The sequence below is a fragment of the Leptonychotes weddellii genome, chromosome 5 (assembly GCF_054177405.1).
Source record: "Leptonychotes weddellii isolate Sample4059 chromosome 5, ASM5417740v2, whole genome shotgun sequence".
Taxonomy (NCBI): Eukaryota; Metazoa; Chordata; class Mammalia; order Carnivora; family Phocidae; genus Leptonychotes; species Leptonychotes weddellii.
This window is the reverse complement of record NC_138373.1, coordinates 14858291-14873673: the sequence shown is the minus strand read 5'-3', so window position 1 is coordinate 14873673 and position 15383 is coordinate 14858291. Positions and strand designations below refer to the sequence as shown.

Here is a 15383-nt window from a genome sequence, read left to right as displayed (position 1 = left end):
ATGCAATGAACTCAGAATATTACTTGGAAACTTTTCACATTTATATTCCAGTCATGTTCACTTTCTTGTAAAAACAGAATAAAGAGACAAAATTGTAATTTAAAAACAACTAGTATGAAATGACTGAGCAACTTTTTAAAAATTATAAAAATATTAGTTTCACCTGTACAATATAATGATTCAACAATTCCATACATCACCCTCTGCCCATCAGGACAAGGGCACTACTTAATCCCCATCCCCCCACCCCTCTCCCTTCTGGTAACCATCAGTGTGCTCTCAACTGTTGGTTAGGAGTCTAGGGGCGCCTGGGTGGCTCAGTTGGTTAAGCGTCTGCCTTCGGCTCAGGTCATGATCCTGGAGTCCTGGGATCGAGCCCCACAAGGAGTCTGCTTCTCCCTCCCCTCTGCTCTTTCCCTGCTCCTCCCCTGCTCTTTCCCTGCTCCTCCCCTGCTCCTCCCCTGCTCGTGCTCACTCTCTCTGTCTTTCACTCTGTCTCACTTGCACTCTCTTGCTCACTCACTCTCTCAAATAAATAAATAAAATCTTAAAAAAAAAAAAAAAGAAGAAGAGCTTGTTTCTTTGGGGGCACCTGGGTGGCTCAGTCCGTTGAGCGCCTCAGTCTTGGTTCCAGCTGAGGTCATGATCGCACAGGTCCTGAGATAGAGCCCCCTGTCGGGCTCCCTGCTGAGCAAGATTCCCTCCCTCTGCTCCTCCCCCCACTTGGGCCTATGCACTCTCTCTCTCTAAAATAAATAAATCTTTTTTTTAAAAAGAGTCTTTCTTTGTCTTTCTCTCTCACTCTTTTTTCTCTTTGCTTTTTTTGTTTTGTTTCCTAAATTTCACATATGTATGAAATCATATGGCATTTGTCTTTCTCTGACTTGTTTCACTTAGCTTTATATTCTCTAGCTCCACCCATGTCGTTGCAAATGGTTGAGCAACGTTATTAAGTGAAAAAAGAAAGGTACAGAATAATGTGTATGATTTGCTACTGTTTGTTTTAAAAAGGCAAAATCCAAACATACATATTTGATTACAGATACATAATACGTCCTTGAAAGTATTCAGAAGAAACAAGTAGCTTTGGTTGCCTCCAGGGAGAGGAACTGGGTGGCTGGGGAACAGAGGTGGGAGGAAACCCTTGTACCAATCAGATGCCTTTTTTTTCCAAGATTTTATTTATTTATTTGACACAGAGAGAGAGAGAGAGCACACAAGCAGAGAGAGCAGCAGAGGGAGAAGCGGGCTCCCCGCTGAGCAAGGAGACCCTGATGTGGGTCTCAATCCCAGGGTCCTGGGATCATGACCTGAGCTGAAGGCAGACACCTGACCAACTGACCCACCCAGGCACCCCTAATCAGATGCCTTTTTGACCCTTTTGCATATTGAATCAAATGAGTTACCTGTCCCAGAATGACTACATTACCTTTGTAAAGAATCACACACGACTGTAAAAAATCAAATGGTGTAAAAAGTTTTCTGGAAGGGGCGTCTCGGTGGCTCAGTCGTTACGCGTCTGCCTTTGGCTCAGGTCATCGTCCCAGGGTCCTGGGATCGAGCCCCGCATCGGGCTCCCTGCTCCGCGGGAAGCCTGCTTCTCCCTCTCCCAATCCCCCTGCTTGTGTTCCCTCTCTTGCTGTGTCTCTCTGTCATATAAATAAATAAAATCTTTAAAAAAAAAAAAGTTTTCTGGAAAATTCTAAGGTACATATCTGGTTGAGGACCACAACCACTAGATTGAATAAATGGGTATTAAACACTTCTTGTATGCCAAGCCCCATCCTAGGCAGCTATGATGCAAAATTCCTGGCCTAATCCAGAATGTCTAGAGATGAGGGTTTAGGATTTATTCTCCCCATACTCTAGGATCTGTAAAACAGACCTGTGACCTCCTGCACAATACCGAATCCATCTAAAGCACCATGGAGAGCCCTGAACTCCCATGTAATACCTCCCCACCGGCTGCTACCGGGCCTCTTGCCTCCGTGCCCTTTCCCCGGAAATGAACCCAGCTTCCCCGTCCCTGTAGGCTCAGGGCAAACTCTAAACTCCAGTTGGTCCTTCAAAGATACTAATAAGCCCTGGGGGCTTCGATTTGCTGCAGCCCAAAGCTCTCACTTCTGCTAGAATGACCTGAATCCCACTTCCTTTGGTTAAACAGAGGTCAGGAATCAGCCACCTCCCACAGCCAGCTGCCTGCCAGGCCTAATTCTATCGTTCCTTCTTTTTTTTTTTTTGTTTTTGTCCCTCCTTCCTTTTTTTTTTTCAAATTTATGGTCATCTGATGTTTCTTTTTTTATTGTCTTTTCTAATAGTTAAAATACAATCGATATGTAACAGCTTTAGAAACTGTATGTTCTTTCAACTTGCATGTACCATTATTAGCTTCAATTCACTTTGATTTTTAACTCTATCATGGAAAATTTTGAACACATATAAAAGTAGGAGCAGTGTAACAGCCCCCCATATCCATGTAACCATTACCCACATATGACTAATCTAGTTTCCACTATACCCCAGGCCTCCCCTCCTCCAACCGCTATTGTATTATTTTAAAGCAAATCCCAGACGTCATAAAATTTCATTCATAATATTCTTCAGGATAGGGGCACCTGCGTGGCTCAGTCGGTTAAGCGTCTGCCTTCTGCTCAGGTCATGATCTCGGGGTCCTGGGATGGAGCCCTGAGTCAGGCTCCCTGCTCAGCAGGGAGTCTGATTCTCCCTCTCCCTCTGCCCCTACACCCCCTTCATGCTTTCCCTCTCTCTCTCAAATCAATAAATAAAATCTTTTTTTTTTTAAAGATTTTATTTATTTGACAGAGAGAGACACAGCGAGAGAGGGAACACAAGCAGGGGGAGTGGGAGAGGGAGAAGCAGGCTTCCCGCTGAGCAGGGAGCCCGATGCAGGGCTCGATCCCAGGACCCTGGGATCATGACCTGAGCCGAAGGCAGACGCTTAACGACTGAGCCACCCAGGCACCCCTCAATAAATAAAATCTTAAAAATATATATATCTTCAGGTTGTACCTCTAAGACATAAGGAATTTTTTTAACATGACCACAGACATTGGTCACATCTAAATAAATGATGGTAATTCCTTAATATCACCTGATACATAATCCATGTTCAAATTTCTCGGTCTCTGTATCATTGGTTTGTTGAAATCGGAACCCAAACCAAGTTCACACATTGCATTTGGTTGTTGAAATAGGGAGCTTCTGACATGGCTCCAAATGATCCTTGCCTGCTGGTCTTCCCTGCCCCTTGATGTAGGCTGGACCTAGTGACTCGCTTGTATAATGACTAGAATTGGCAAAAGTGATGGGACCACACTTCCAAGATAAGGCTACGAAAGACTGTGACTTCCATCTTGGCACTCTTCTCGGGCTCTTCTCTGCCTCTCTGATAAAGCAAGACGTCATGCTGTGAGCTGCCCCACTGAGAGGTCCACGTGGCAAGAACTGAGAGCAGCCTCCCGCTAAAAGCCGGGAAAGGACTGAAGCCCTCAGACCCACCACCCCTGAGGAACCAAATCCTGCCAACACCACCTACGTGAACTTGGAAGCAGCTACCTGTGCCCCTCAAGATGACTGCAGCCCTGACATTGTTTGAAGGCTTGTGAGAGCCTCTCAGCCCAGGTCCCTGACCCACCAAAATGGAGATCATGAATGTTATTTTAAACTACAAGGTTCTGGGGTAACTGGTTACACGGCAGTAGATAACTAATCCTGTTGTTCTGTCTCCTGAATCTCTAATCTACACCAGTTTGCTTACCTCTTGTGGTCTTTTTCTTGCCAGGCCTGGTCCTGTTTGGAAGACACAGTTATGAGTATTAATCAGTGTCCCTCAAAGTGAGACCCAGACTCCCCCGGGAGATGGGGTAGCAGTTGGCTCCCATACAAAAATGCAGATGCCCAGGCTCCTTGAAACTTCCTGAATCTCGGAGTGGGGACCGGGCATCTGTACCTCTAAGAGCATGCTGGGGGATTCTTTTGTCCACTGAAGGCTGGAAGCCAACAGAGCTGGTTTGGAGGCTTGGCTTTCACCCTCTCTGTGGAGCATTGTGATCCTCACCTCTCTGAACCTCTGTCTTCTGTTCTGCAGGATAGGATTCTCACAACATTTACTCTGTAGGATGGTGTGCCTAGCTTTTCCCTCTCCTACTCTCTTGATTCATGGTTTTGCCCTCATTGTGAGAAAGAAAGCGATTAGGTCATAGGTAGAGTGGGGGACTTGGGCCTAGAGGTATTCTCACACGCATCCTCACACACTCAAGTGTTCCTGCTAAGCACGGACACACTCAAGTCCTTGCACAGGAGAGCCAACTTGGTTTTTCAGTTTGCCAAAGGTTTCTTCTGTGTGCTAAGGCAACTTAAACTATTTGTAGGAAAATCAGCCCAACTGCATATGAACTGTTGAAGACTTAAGAAATTCTGGGGAGGGGCGCCTGAGTGGCTCAGTTGGTTAGGCGACTGCCTTCGGCTCAGGTCATGATCCCAGAGTTCTGGGATCGAGTCCCGCATAGGGCTCCCTGCTCAGCGAGGAGCCTGCTTCTCCCTCTGACCCTCTCCCATCTCATGTACTCTCTCTCTCTCTCTCAAATAAATAAATAAATCTTAAAAAAAAAAAAAAGAAAGAAATTCTGGGGAGTCCGGAATGTTAAACACCCTTTTTTGAACTCTTTCTGCAAATTGCTATTGAGTCTATGTCATTCAATTACTCTCCATTTTTATGCCAAATATTTCACACGGTCCTTGTTTTAGTTCTCTATTGTTTCCTAAATTTAGTCACCTCCAAACAACAATCTTGTGATATCTCATGGTTTCTGCGGGTCAGGATCAAGTCAGAGCATAATAGAAATGGCTTGGGTCTGTTCCACCTCACTGGGCGTCTCAGCGAGATTTGAAAGCAAGGGTGCTGGAAGCATCCGAAGGTTCATTCACTCACGTGTGTGGCTATTGATGCTGGCTGCTGGTTGACGGTCTAGCCAAAGGCTCTCAGCCCCAACACCTACCTGTGGCCTTTTATGTGGCCTGGGCTTCCTCACAACATAGGGCCTGGGTTTTCAGTGCAAGTGTCCAGAGAGACACTTCTCATGACCTAGCCTCAGAAGCCACACAACATCACTCCTGCCTCATCCTGGTTGTTACTAGTGAGTCACTCGAACAAGCCCACATTCGAGGGCAGAAGTCAGCCTCCTCCTTTCAGAATGAGGCATGTCAAAGAATTTATGGACATATTTTTAAATCATCTTTTTACAGATGAAAATATCAGTGGAAGCACAACCCATCAGAGTTTCTGTATTGTGAGACAGTGCATGTCAGTTACTAGGAGCAATATTTGGATGTACTTATAGTAAAAAAAGAGAGAGGGCGCCTGGGTGGCTCAGTCATTAAGCGTCTGCCTTCGGCTCAGGTCATGATCCCAGGGTCCTGGGATCGAGTCCCACATCGGGCTCCCTGCTCGGCAGGAAGCCTGCATCTCCCACTCCCCCTGCTTGCATTCTCTCTCTCTCTGTCGAAAAATAAAAAATAAAAAAATAATAAAAAAAAAGAGAGAGAGAGAGGGATGTACTTAAATTTATCAACTTTTTACTTTTTACTTTATGGGTGTTGTGTCTTATGACTTGATTTAGAAGGCTTTCTCTTGGCCCAAGCTTTTCTCTTATTTTTTTCTTCCAGTTTTAAGATACAATTGACATGTAACACTGTACAAATTTAAGGTGTAGAGCATAAATACTTGACATAGATATATATATATTTTAAGATTTTATTTATTTATTTTAGAGAGAGAAAGAGTGAGCATGCAGGGGGAGGAGCAGAGGGAGAAGGAGAAAGAGAATCTCAAGCAGACTCTGAGCAGAGGCCAGAGCCTGACATGGGGCTCCATTTCATGACCCTGAGATCATGACCTGAGCAGAAACCAAAAGTCAGACGCTTAACCAACTGAGCCACCCAGTTGCCCAGTATATATATACCTTATATATATATATAATCTTTATATACATAAAGATTTCATTTATTAATTTGAGAGAGTGAGTGAGAGAGAGAGCACAACCCAGAGAGGGACAGAGGGAGAGGGAGAAGCAGACACCCCTGCTGAGCAGGGAGCCCCATGACGGGCTCAATCCTAGGACCCTGGGATCACTGCATGAGCCTAACGCAGACGCTTAACTGACGGAGCCACCCAGGTGCATATATATATATATATATATATATATATTAAATGATTACCACCAAAAGTTTAGTTAACATCCATCACCTCATGTAGTTACACAAAAATGTTTTTACCTATGATGAGAGCTTTTAAGGATTTATTCTCTCAGCAACTTTCCAATATATCACACAGCAGTGTTAACTATCGTCATCATTTCTTATATCCTCACTACTTATTTATCTTATAACCAGAGTTTAGACCTTTCGACCATCTTCACATAATTCCTTCACCCCCCCAACTCCTACTTCGCAACACAAATCTGATCTCTTTTTCTATGAGTTCATTTTTTTGAGATTTCACAAATAAATTAGATCATACAGTTTTGTCTTTCTTGGTCTGACTTATTTCACTTAGCATAATGCCCTTAGAGTCCATCCATGTTGTTGCAAATATCAGGATTTCCTTCTTTTTTAAGGTTGAATAGTATCCCATTGTATGTCCATACTACATTTTCTTTATCCGCTCATCTGTCATGGACGCTTAGGTGGTTGCATTGTCTTGGCTATTGTAATTAACGCTCAAGCCCAAGCTTTTAAAACATTCTTCTATATTTTTGCTTAGTGATTTCAGAGATCTCTTTCACATGGAAATCTTTAATCTATCATTTATTTCTTCCTAATGGTATTAGAAAGGGATCTGCCTCAGGTTATGTTCCCCAGGAACAGCCTGAGATGGGCTCGACCAACCGGGACAAGGTTCTCAGAAGAAGAAGAATGAGGTCATCAGATAGGGCAGGGAGGAAATGGGAGCAAGAATGTGGTCTTGGCTGCGGACTAGCTTTGGTTTAATCCTAGAGAAAGCTCTGGAACCCAAACTGTACTACCAGGTTAGTTCCGCCTGGAGGTAAGTAAGGCCTTTCTTACATCTGTGCCAGTCTGCCATTGGCCAGGGTCGGCCAGGAGGAGGGGTGCTAGACAGTTCTCCAGAGACCGGGGCGGGGCGGGGGGGGTTGCAGCTGGGCGATGGGTGTACGATTGTAAAGGGATCTGGTGGGGCCCCAAGAGCGTGCACTACGGTTCACCTTTGCACTGCTCAGATCTACTTGCTTTCCCCCTGAAGTTCACTCCATCCAGGTACAGCTTCTCCAGGATTCTGATGGGTCACAATTTCTAGGTAAACTTAGAAGAGGAGAATTAGTTCTAGAGCCTCCCCTGACAGTCATCATCTCCTTCCTCTGCCACTCACTCATTTTAGCCTTCCCTTCCCTTCTACTCCTGACTTCAGCTGGTATTTCTGCTGGTCTCGATAGCCTACCTGGTGGGTTGACCCTGGCCCTCAACTCTGAAGGGGCGAGTCCCTAGTTACCATGCCCTATCAAGCCATGGTACAAATCAGACTCATCATGGCTATCTGGAGATGTCCCAGGGGATGACCTGAGTGCTAAACATCTTCCTGCTGACCGCATTGCATAGCAGCGGTCTTACCTCCTGGTGATGACCAAGGTCTGTTAACCCTGCCAGTAGGACAAGTCCTCTCTTTGACTGCTGGTCTGTTGGCACAAGGAGACCAAAGTGACCAGGCGGCAGGTGTAGCTCAAAATTCACTGGGACTCTTGCATGGCTCCTGGCAAAAGTGTTCCTCCCCACTCTGGGAATTAGGATCTCTAGACGCACAGGGCCTGAAGTTAGGGGGCTGGCGCACAAATTCCCCAAGGAGGTTACTGGAAGTGATGGTAAGCAGGGCCACTCCTGCTTCCAATCCTAGGTTTCCAGACTCATATACCTATGCTCTGGGGCACAGCCCCATAAAACAGCCATTGGCTTAAGGTATATATTGCATCCTAAAAAATAGTGCTGGGTCCTCTTCATGCTAGCATTCAAGCTGCACCTTCCAGAGGCTTCCTTTACCCTATGAGGCCGGCAGCTTCCGGATGATACAGCAAATGGCAGTGTGTCCACCACCACGCTTCCTTTGCTGTAAATGGGTCCCTTGGTCAGAGGGAGAAGGAGGCAGCTGTGGGTCATCAGTCACCAGCAGTCACAACAGCCAGGAGCTAGGTGCCCTGCTAGTCAAAGGGATCTGAGTGGGACACCGCCTGCATGCATTACAGGATCTCATTCAAATTTTTCCATATAATTTTCCAGCTATCCTAATGCCTTTTATTTTATTTTAAAGATTTATTTACTTATTTGAGAGAGAGAGAGCATGAGCTGAAGGGGCAGAGGGAGAGGGAATTTCAAGCAGACTCCTCACTGAGCACAGAGCCCGACGTGGGGCTCGATCTCACAACACTGAGATCAGGACCTGAGCCGAAACCAGGAGGCGGACACTTAACTGACTGGGCCACCCCGGCGCCCTGCCTTTTATTTTAATAGTTTATCCTTATCCTCCCTCATTTTAAATGACCTTTTTATCATATCCTAAATTGCTATGTATCCATGGGTCTATTCCTGGTCTTGCTATTCTGTTCCATTAACCTACTTGTCCCGTTCTGTATCTCCGTCACACAGTGTTTCATATAGTAGAGCTTTGGAGTAGTTTTTCTTATTTGGTAGAGTCTGCTCATCTGATTAGACTCTGTTTATGTGTTACTTCTCTGGGAAGTTCAGGTCGCAGAGTGAGAATTCAGTGGGTAACTGCTGAGCCGAGGGACAGCCTTGCCGGTTCTAACTCCGCTTTCTCCCAGTTTTAACCCAACCCCTAGATCCCCACCAGACTCTGCTCCTAGGACAGGGCTTGTACACCTCTTCCTCGGGCCCTCTTCCTCCCGTCGAGGGCAGCTCAGGAAGCAGACGCAACGCTTGGCTGGGTTCCAGAGGTGGCCGAGGGCTGAGTTGGGCCTGGATTAGGACATACAGGCAGACCACTGGCGGGTCTGTGCGTCTCACTTGGTCATCGTGGTGTCCAACCAGCTTGGGACAGACGGTGGTGCAGATAATGGGACAAGAAAGGAGCTTCGTCTGGGGATAGCAGGGAACAGCTCAGACATTGGAGCCAGTCCTGCGTTCAAGGCCTCTACAACTCACTCTCTGTGTGATCCTCGTAAGTCACCGAACCTCTCCAAACCTCATTAGTAATCATAAAACCCATTTCCCAGAGTTGTTACAAGGATTAAATGAAATAACATCTGCATATAAAGTGACTGGTAATACAAAAGAGGCTAAAAAATGTGATTCTTCTCCTTACCTTCTCATCTCATTCCTTCTTACATCTCATCTGCAAAATGGAAATGCCAGGCCCTTGTCAGATAACCCTGAAGGGAAACCAGGGCACCAGGAGCTGAGGGAAGGCCCCAGGAGCCAGAAAGTGTCAAGCCCCAGAAACTAGAAGTGATGATAACAATGAAGAACCCTGGCTCTGGAGCTGGGGTTCAAATCCTAGCACGGTTCCCTGCCAGCCGCGTGACCCCGAAGTGATCACTTAACCTTGCTGTGCCTCAATCTCTTCATCTGTGGAATGGGAAGACAATACTATCCACTCCATGGGGTTCTGTAAAGGAAGCGTGAGATATTGTACAGAAGAGCTTAGAACAACCCCAGGCCAAACCCTCACTGCCCCTTTGGCCTGCAGCCCCCTTGGGATGAGGCACTCACATAGGTGTTCTGCTCAGCCGACCAACCTCCTTGGCTTGGCTTTGCAGAGCCTCCGGCTGGAACCATGGTACTCCTGCCTTCCTTCACCTGACACTCACTGAGGTGTTACCCTTGTACCGGGCCCAGTGCTGGGGCTGCAGAGCTGAGAAGTCCCTGCCTCCTGTCACACTGGGAAGAAAGACTGGGAGACCGAGAATGACAACGTAGGGTGATCAATAAATGGACAGGGGAACCTGGGGACCTGTGGGAGCCCCGAGGGGGCAGAGGAGACAAGGAAATCTTCCCAGAGGAGGTAAAACCCCGAGGTGAAGGTTAAAATATGAGAAGGATTGTGTTGGGTGAAGGGGGGGCAGGAGAGCTTTCTATGCAGGGAGAGTTACCTGAGGAAGGCCTAGTGTTGATCAGGCCTGTAAGTGGGTTGTGGGCCTCAGGTAGAAGGTGGGGAAAAGCAAGAAGTGAATTGCAAGGCTGCACGGGGACTGGGGGATTGCAGGCCTCAGAGGGCAGGCTGCAGAGTTAGGACTGTATCCTGAGGGCACTGGGGAGTCAAGGAAGATGTGGAGATGGTGGGAGAGTGCAAGATGAGTCTTGCTCTTCCCCATCTGTCATATCTCACCAACCACCAGTGTGTTTGCCCTCTCTGCCGGCCTTGTCTGTTCCTGAAACCTCTCATGCATGCTCCCACCTCGGGGCCTTTGTACTTGCTATTCCCTTTGCCTGGAGAGGGAGGGGTGAAGATTTGTAGTGGGGGGGATGGGGTGGGGCTTAATACCGGGGGTCAGGGTGAGGATCTGGCTTGGAGTTCCCATTTGTTTGTTCTGAATGGGCCTCATTATGTGACCTGCTGGATGACACTGAGGTCATGCTTCAGTGTCCTGAGGGAGGGACAGGATAGATCTCCTGAAAGCATATGTATGGCAGGTGGGGATTGGCCTCCAAGCCTGGGGTCATGCGGCATCAAGGCTTTTGCCATTGGTTGGAGGCTTTCTGTGCCATTGGGGTAACCCTTGAGGGACCTAGGAGGGTCCTCATAGCAGGGACCAAGGCACCTGGTGGGTAGGGTGGTGGGAAGTATTACCCAGTTTCCAGATGAGGAAACAAACTGAGGCTCAGAGAGGTTGGGGGGTTCGCTCCAGTTAGCGACGGACAAAGGCAGGACTCACACCCAAGTCTGCTCCTGAGTTGGGGGGATCCCCAGGCATCAGCTTCTGATGAGACTAAAACAGTGATGGAGACAGATGGGCTGCAAGGTGGGGATGGTCAGGGTGGCAGAGTTGATGACCTTTGCCAAGAGAGATGCCTTGTGATAAAGCTGGGCCTGGGCCAGGGGCCAGTTCCTCCAGCTGTGAAGGGCACCTAGGGGTTGACAGAGAGAGAAAGAGAAGCCCCCAAGAGAAGTAGGAGGTGGTGGGGTTGGGTGAGGGTGAGCCTGGCCTCTGGGGTGAGGCCCAGCCCCACGTCCACCATCCACCTGTGAATAGCACCAGATCGAGTATCTGCCTCCCTCTTCCCCTCCTCCCCTCCTGCCCTCCTCCTCCACCTCCCCCTTCACTACCTGGCCCTGCCTACGCCTCAGTGCACCCACTCAAAGGGCCTAGTCTAATCCCCTGACATCACCACTGCCCAGCACAGGCCCTTTCTGGCACCCTGGCAGCCCCCCGCCTCGGAGATCCAATTTAGGATCCCCCACCTCAGAGCCCAACTTTCCTTCAACCTTCTCCCTCCTTCAGCTCACAGTTCAGATCAGAGACACCCCAGATCTGGTCCCAAGCTGGGAGGTGGGAGTCTAGGATCTGTTCTAGCCTTACTGTGTGACCCCAGGTAAGTAGCTGTCCCTCTCTGGGCCTCAGGCTCCTTATTAATCGCCCCCCCCCCACCACCACCAGGTAATCATATCAACCTATTTTGGCTTCTTCTCAGCACTTTGTTGCTTCAGGAAATTTTGTTTTTATCAGTTCACACATTTGTTGTTGGTCTTCCCCTCTGGACTGGGCACCCTTGTGAGACAGGGACCGGACCCATCTTATTATTCACCCTGGTACCAGCCCACAGTAGAGGTCCCATCGAAATCTGCTGACTGAATGTAGACATGGGTGAAGGAGTGAACGGATGTATCTCCCGCCTTTGCAGGAAGGCTGTGGGCCTTTTTTCTCCACACCAGGGAGGAAGGTAGAGCAGTCTTCCATCCCCCAACTGGATAGGAGCAGGGTGGGGGTCTGACCGAGCACTCTGACCCAGTGGGTGGGCGGGGGCTGAGAACTGGACAATGCTCCCTTATGGAGAGACTGGGGACGTTGTGAAGAAGGACCAGAACTCAGCTACCCCCTTGGGCCGCGAGGCTTCCCCAGCTGGACAGGGCCTTAGGTCTGTGTCTGTGTGTCTGTACGGTGCTGTGTCTGGGCAGAGGGCAGCCACTGGCCCAAGATCTTCCAGGACAGCAGAGACTAAAACATGGCTCGATCTCAGGAGCCCTGCCCTCCAGCTGCACCTGTGTGTGTGTGTGTGTCCACCCACGTATGTACCTGTCTGCGCCACATGATCCCAGGGTCCTGGGATGGAGCCCCGCATCGGGCTCCCTGCTCGGCGGGAAGCCCGCTTCTCCCTCTCCCCCTCCCCCTGCTTGTGTTCCTGCTCTCGCTGTGTCTCTCTCTGTCAAATAAATAAATAAAATCTTTAAAAAAAAAAAAACAAAACCCTGCCCTCATGGAGCTGATGCTCTAGTGGACGTGGCCTCCGTGTCTACGGAACCACACGCACCCTGCCGGGCCTACACATGCTACAGAAGGAGGGTGCAAACGTGTCCACGCGGGTACATGCAGACCTGTGTGCACATAGCCACACCCGTGATCCCTCTGGGATCATGACCCGAGCCGAAGGCAGAGGCTTGACAACTGAGCCACCCAGGCGCCCCGAGGGCAGGGAATTTTGTCTGACTTGTTCTTTGTTCTATCCCAGCACCTGGAACAGGGACGAGCACACAGTAGGTGTCGATACTATTTAAGTGAATGAATGTGAGTGCGCTCACATGTCTGCTGTGGGCCCGTGTGCCAACGTGTGGTGTGTGTGTGTGTAGACGTGCACACGCTCCTGTGTCTAAGCGTGTACCTCGGCGTGGGTGATATTGCTCACATGCCACCACTCCCACCCCTTTTCCAAACTCCTCGGAAGCCAGGGCCCAAGGCCTGGGTCCCAGCGGGGCGGAGCAGGAGGCGGCCTCCTCACGAGAAACTGGATCCCTGGACGTGCGGAGCAGCAGGGAGCAGGGCTGCCCCTTTGTCCCCCGATAATCCCCTCCCGCCTTTGACCCCTCCCTCCCAGCAACCAGGGTTTAAGGTCGAGTTTGGGGACTGTAGGGGACTAGGGTGTCACCTCAGTGTCCCCTTCCCTGCCTGTCCCTTGCTTCTGGGGCTTCTGCACCTGTGCCCCCCCCACACCCGCCCTAGGGTGTGACTCCTTCCCTCCCTCTTGGGCGGCCTCAGCGCTCAGCCCAGGTATAAAGCCACCTGAGGGGCAGGAGGACAGGTGCCCCAGAAAAACCCAGAGACTGGAGAGAGGAAGGAGCCAAGGAGAGAACATGAGCTATCCGCTAGGTGAGTGTGGGGGGGCAGATGGAGTGCCAGGGCCTAGAGACCAGGAGGGGAGGGGTACTCTCTGGGCTCTCTGGCCCTTAGGACTCAGGTACCTGGCTGTCTTTGCTTGCTAGGAACCTCCAAATCCTTACACACAGAAGGCTTCGTTCATCACTCATTCATTCATTCAAGAAGAATTACTGAGTGCCTATTATGTGCTAGGTAGGTTTCTAAGCATTTGGGGATACAGCAGTGAACAAACAGACAAAAAGCTATGGTCTCATGGAGATTTCATTCTGCAGACAGACGATACACATCATCGTCATAAGTAAGTAAATTAGTCTGGGTGGCTCAGTCGGTTAAGCGCCTTCGGCTCAGGTCATGATCTCAGGTCATGATCTCTGACCCTGCTCCCTCTCGTACTCTCTCTCTCTCCCTCTCTCTCTCTCCCTCTCTCTGTTTATTTGACAGAGAGAGACACAGCGAGAGAGGGAACACAAGCAGGGGGAGTGGGAGAGGGAGAAGCAGGCTCCCCGCCGAGCAGGGAGCCCGATGTGGGGCTCCATCCCAGGACCCTGGGGTCACGACCTCAGCCGAAGGCAGACGCTTAACGACAGAGCCACCCAGGCGCCCCAGTAAATAAAATCTTAAAAAAAAAATAAGTACGTAAATTATAATGCCAGTTTGATATAAGGTGAGTGCAGTGAGCCAATTTTTTGAATGAATGAATGAATGGGCCTTCACTTTCAGCCTTCCCTTAAGTTCTGAACTTAGGGAACTCAGGAATGTAGAAAGGGGAACAAAGGAGGCCATCCCAATTTGCCTCTCATCTCCATTGCTTCCCGCTGGTGACCTTAGGCAATCCCCCCCCCACCCCTCCACCCCCCGCTGAGCCTCAGCTGGGACCGTAACTGGGCCTGAGCTGTAAGGGGACAATTCGCAGCATTTACTCAAATTTAAAATGAGCACACCCTCCAATCCAGATATTCCTTCTTTCTCTCTCTTTTTCTTTCTTTCTTTCTTTTCTTTCTTCCTTCCTTCCTTTTTCTTTCTTTTCTTTCTTTCTTTTTTCCTTCCTTCTTTCTTTCTTTCTTTTTTTTGATAAAGATTTTATTTATTTGACAGAGAGAGACACAGTGAGAGAGGGAACACAAGCAGGGGGAGTAAGAGAAGGAGAAACAGGCTTCCCACTGAGCAGAGAGCCCCATTCGGGCCCCTGGGATCATGACCCGAGCTGAAGGCAGAAGTTTAACGACTGAGCCACCCAGGCACCCCTTATTCCCACTTTCAAAAGTGCCCAAAGAGTCTGGGATAAGGATGTTCATGGCAGCATTCAGTCATTCAACAAATATTTATTAAGCTCTGTGCTAGGTGCTGGGGAACCAGCAGCAAATGAATCAGGGGAGGTTTCCTCTTTCCTGGAGACAAGATTCTAGGGGCAGAGACGGTAACAAACAAGCAGACAAATAAATAAATAATGAAATAGCAAGTCTCTGAAGACTATAAATCAGGGAGAGGGGGACGCCTGGGTGGCTCAGTCAGTTAAGCGTCTGCCTTCGCCTCAGGTCTTGATCTCAGGGTCCTGGGATCAAGCCCCATGCGGGCTCCCTGCTCAGCGGGGAGCCTGCTTCTCCCTCTCCCTCGGCCTGCCGCTCCCCCTGCTTGTGCTCTCACACTCTCTCTCTGGCAAATAAATAAAATCTTTAAAAAAAAAAAAAAAAGAAGAAATAAATCAGGGAGGGGGAGGGGGCTTTTGATATCCGGTCAGGACAGCTTATCTGAGTTGAGGCCTGAAGAACAAGAAGGAGCCAGGGTTGGGAAGGTTTGGGGGAGGCCAGGGCGGGGCCCAGGAAGGCCTGAGGGGGAATGGGATGGGAGGATAGTACAGAGGGGCCAGGCCTTGTAGGCCGCAGGAGGGCTTTGGTTTACACACTTCCACTGTGTGAGGTGCGAGCAGAGGGAGGGTTCAGGCACAGGAGGGATCTAGTTGAACTGGGGGGCTGTTGGTGGGAGGGCAGCAAAGGTCGAAGCACAGACGGGGGTGGGGGAGGCTGCTGGCTC

At 49.3% G+C, this 15383-nt stretch overlaps 1 protein-coding gene across 1 annotated transcript in view; it reads right to left on the bottom strand.

The window, feature by feature from the left end:
• Nucleotides 1–4196: 4196 nt before the first annotated feature.
• Nucleotides 4197–15383, bottom strand: part of CTF1 (cardiotrophin 1) — a 19209-nt gene continuing 8022 nt past the window's right edge. Inside the window, exon 4 of the mRNA XM_081819697.1 lies at nt 4197–7338. Coding sequence (XP_081675823.1) covers nt 7330–7338 — 9 coding nt within the window. The 3' untranslated portion in view covers nt 4197–7329. The remainder of the gene's footprint in view (nt 7339–15383) is intronic.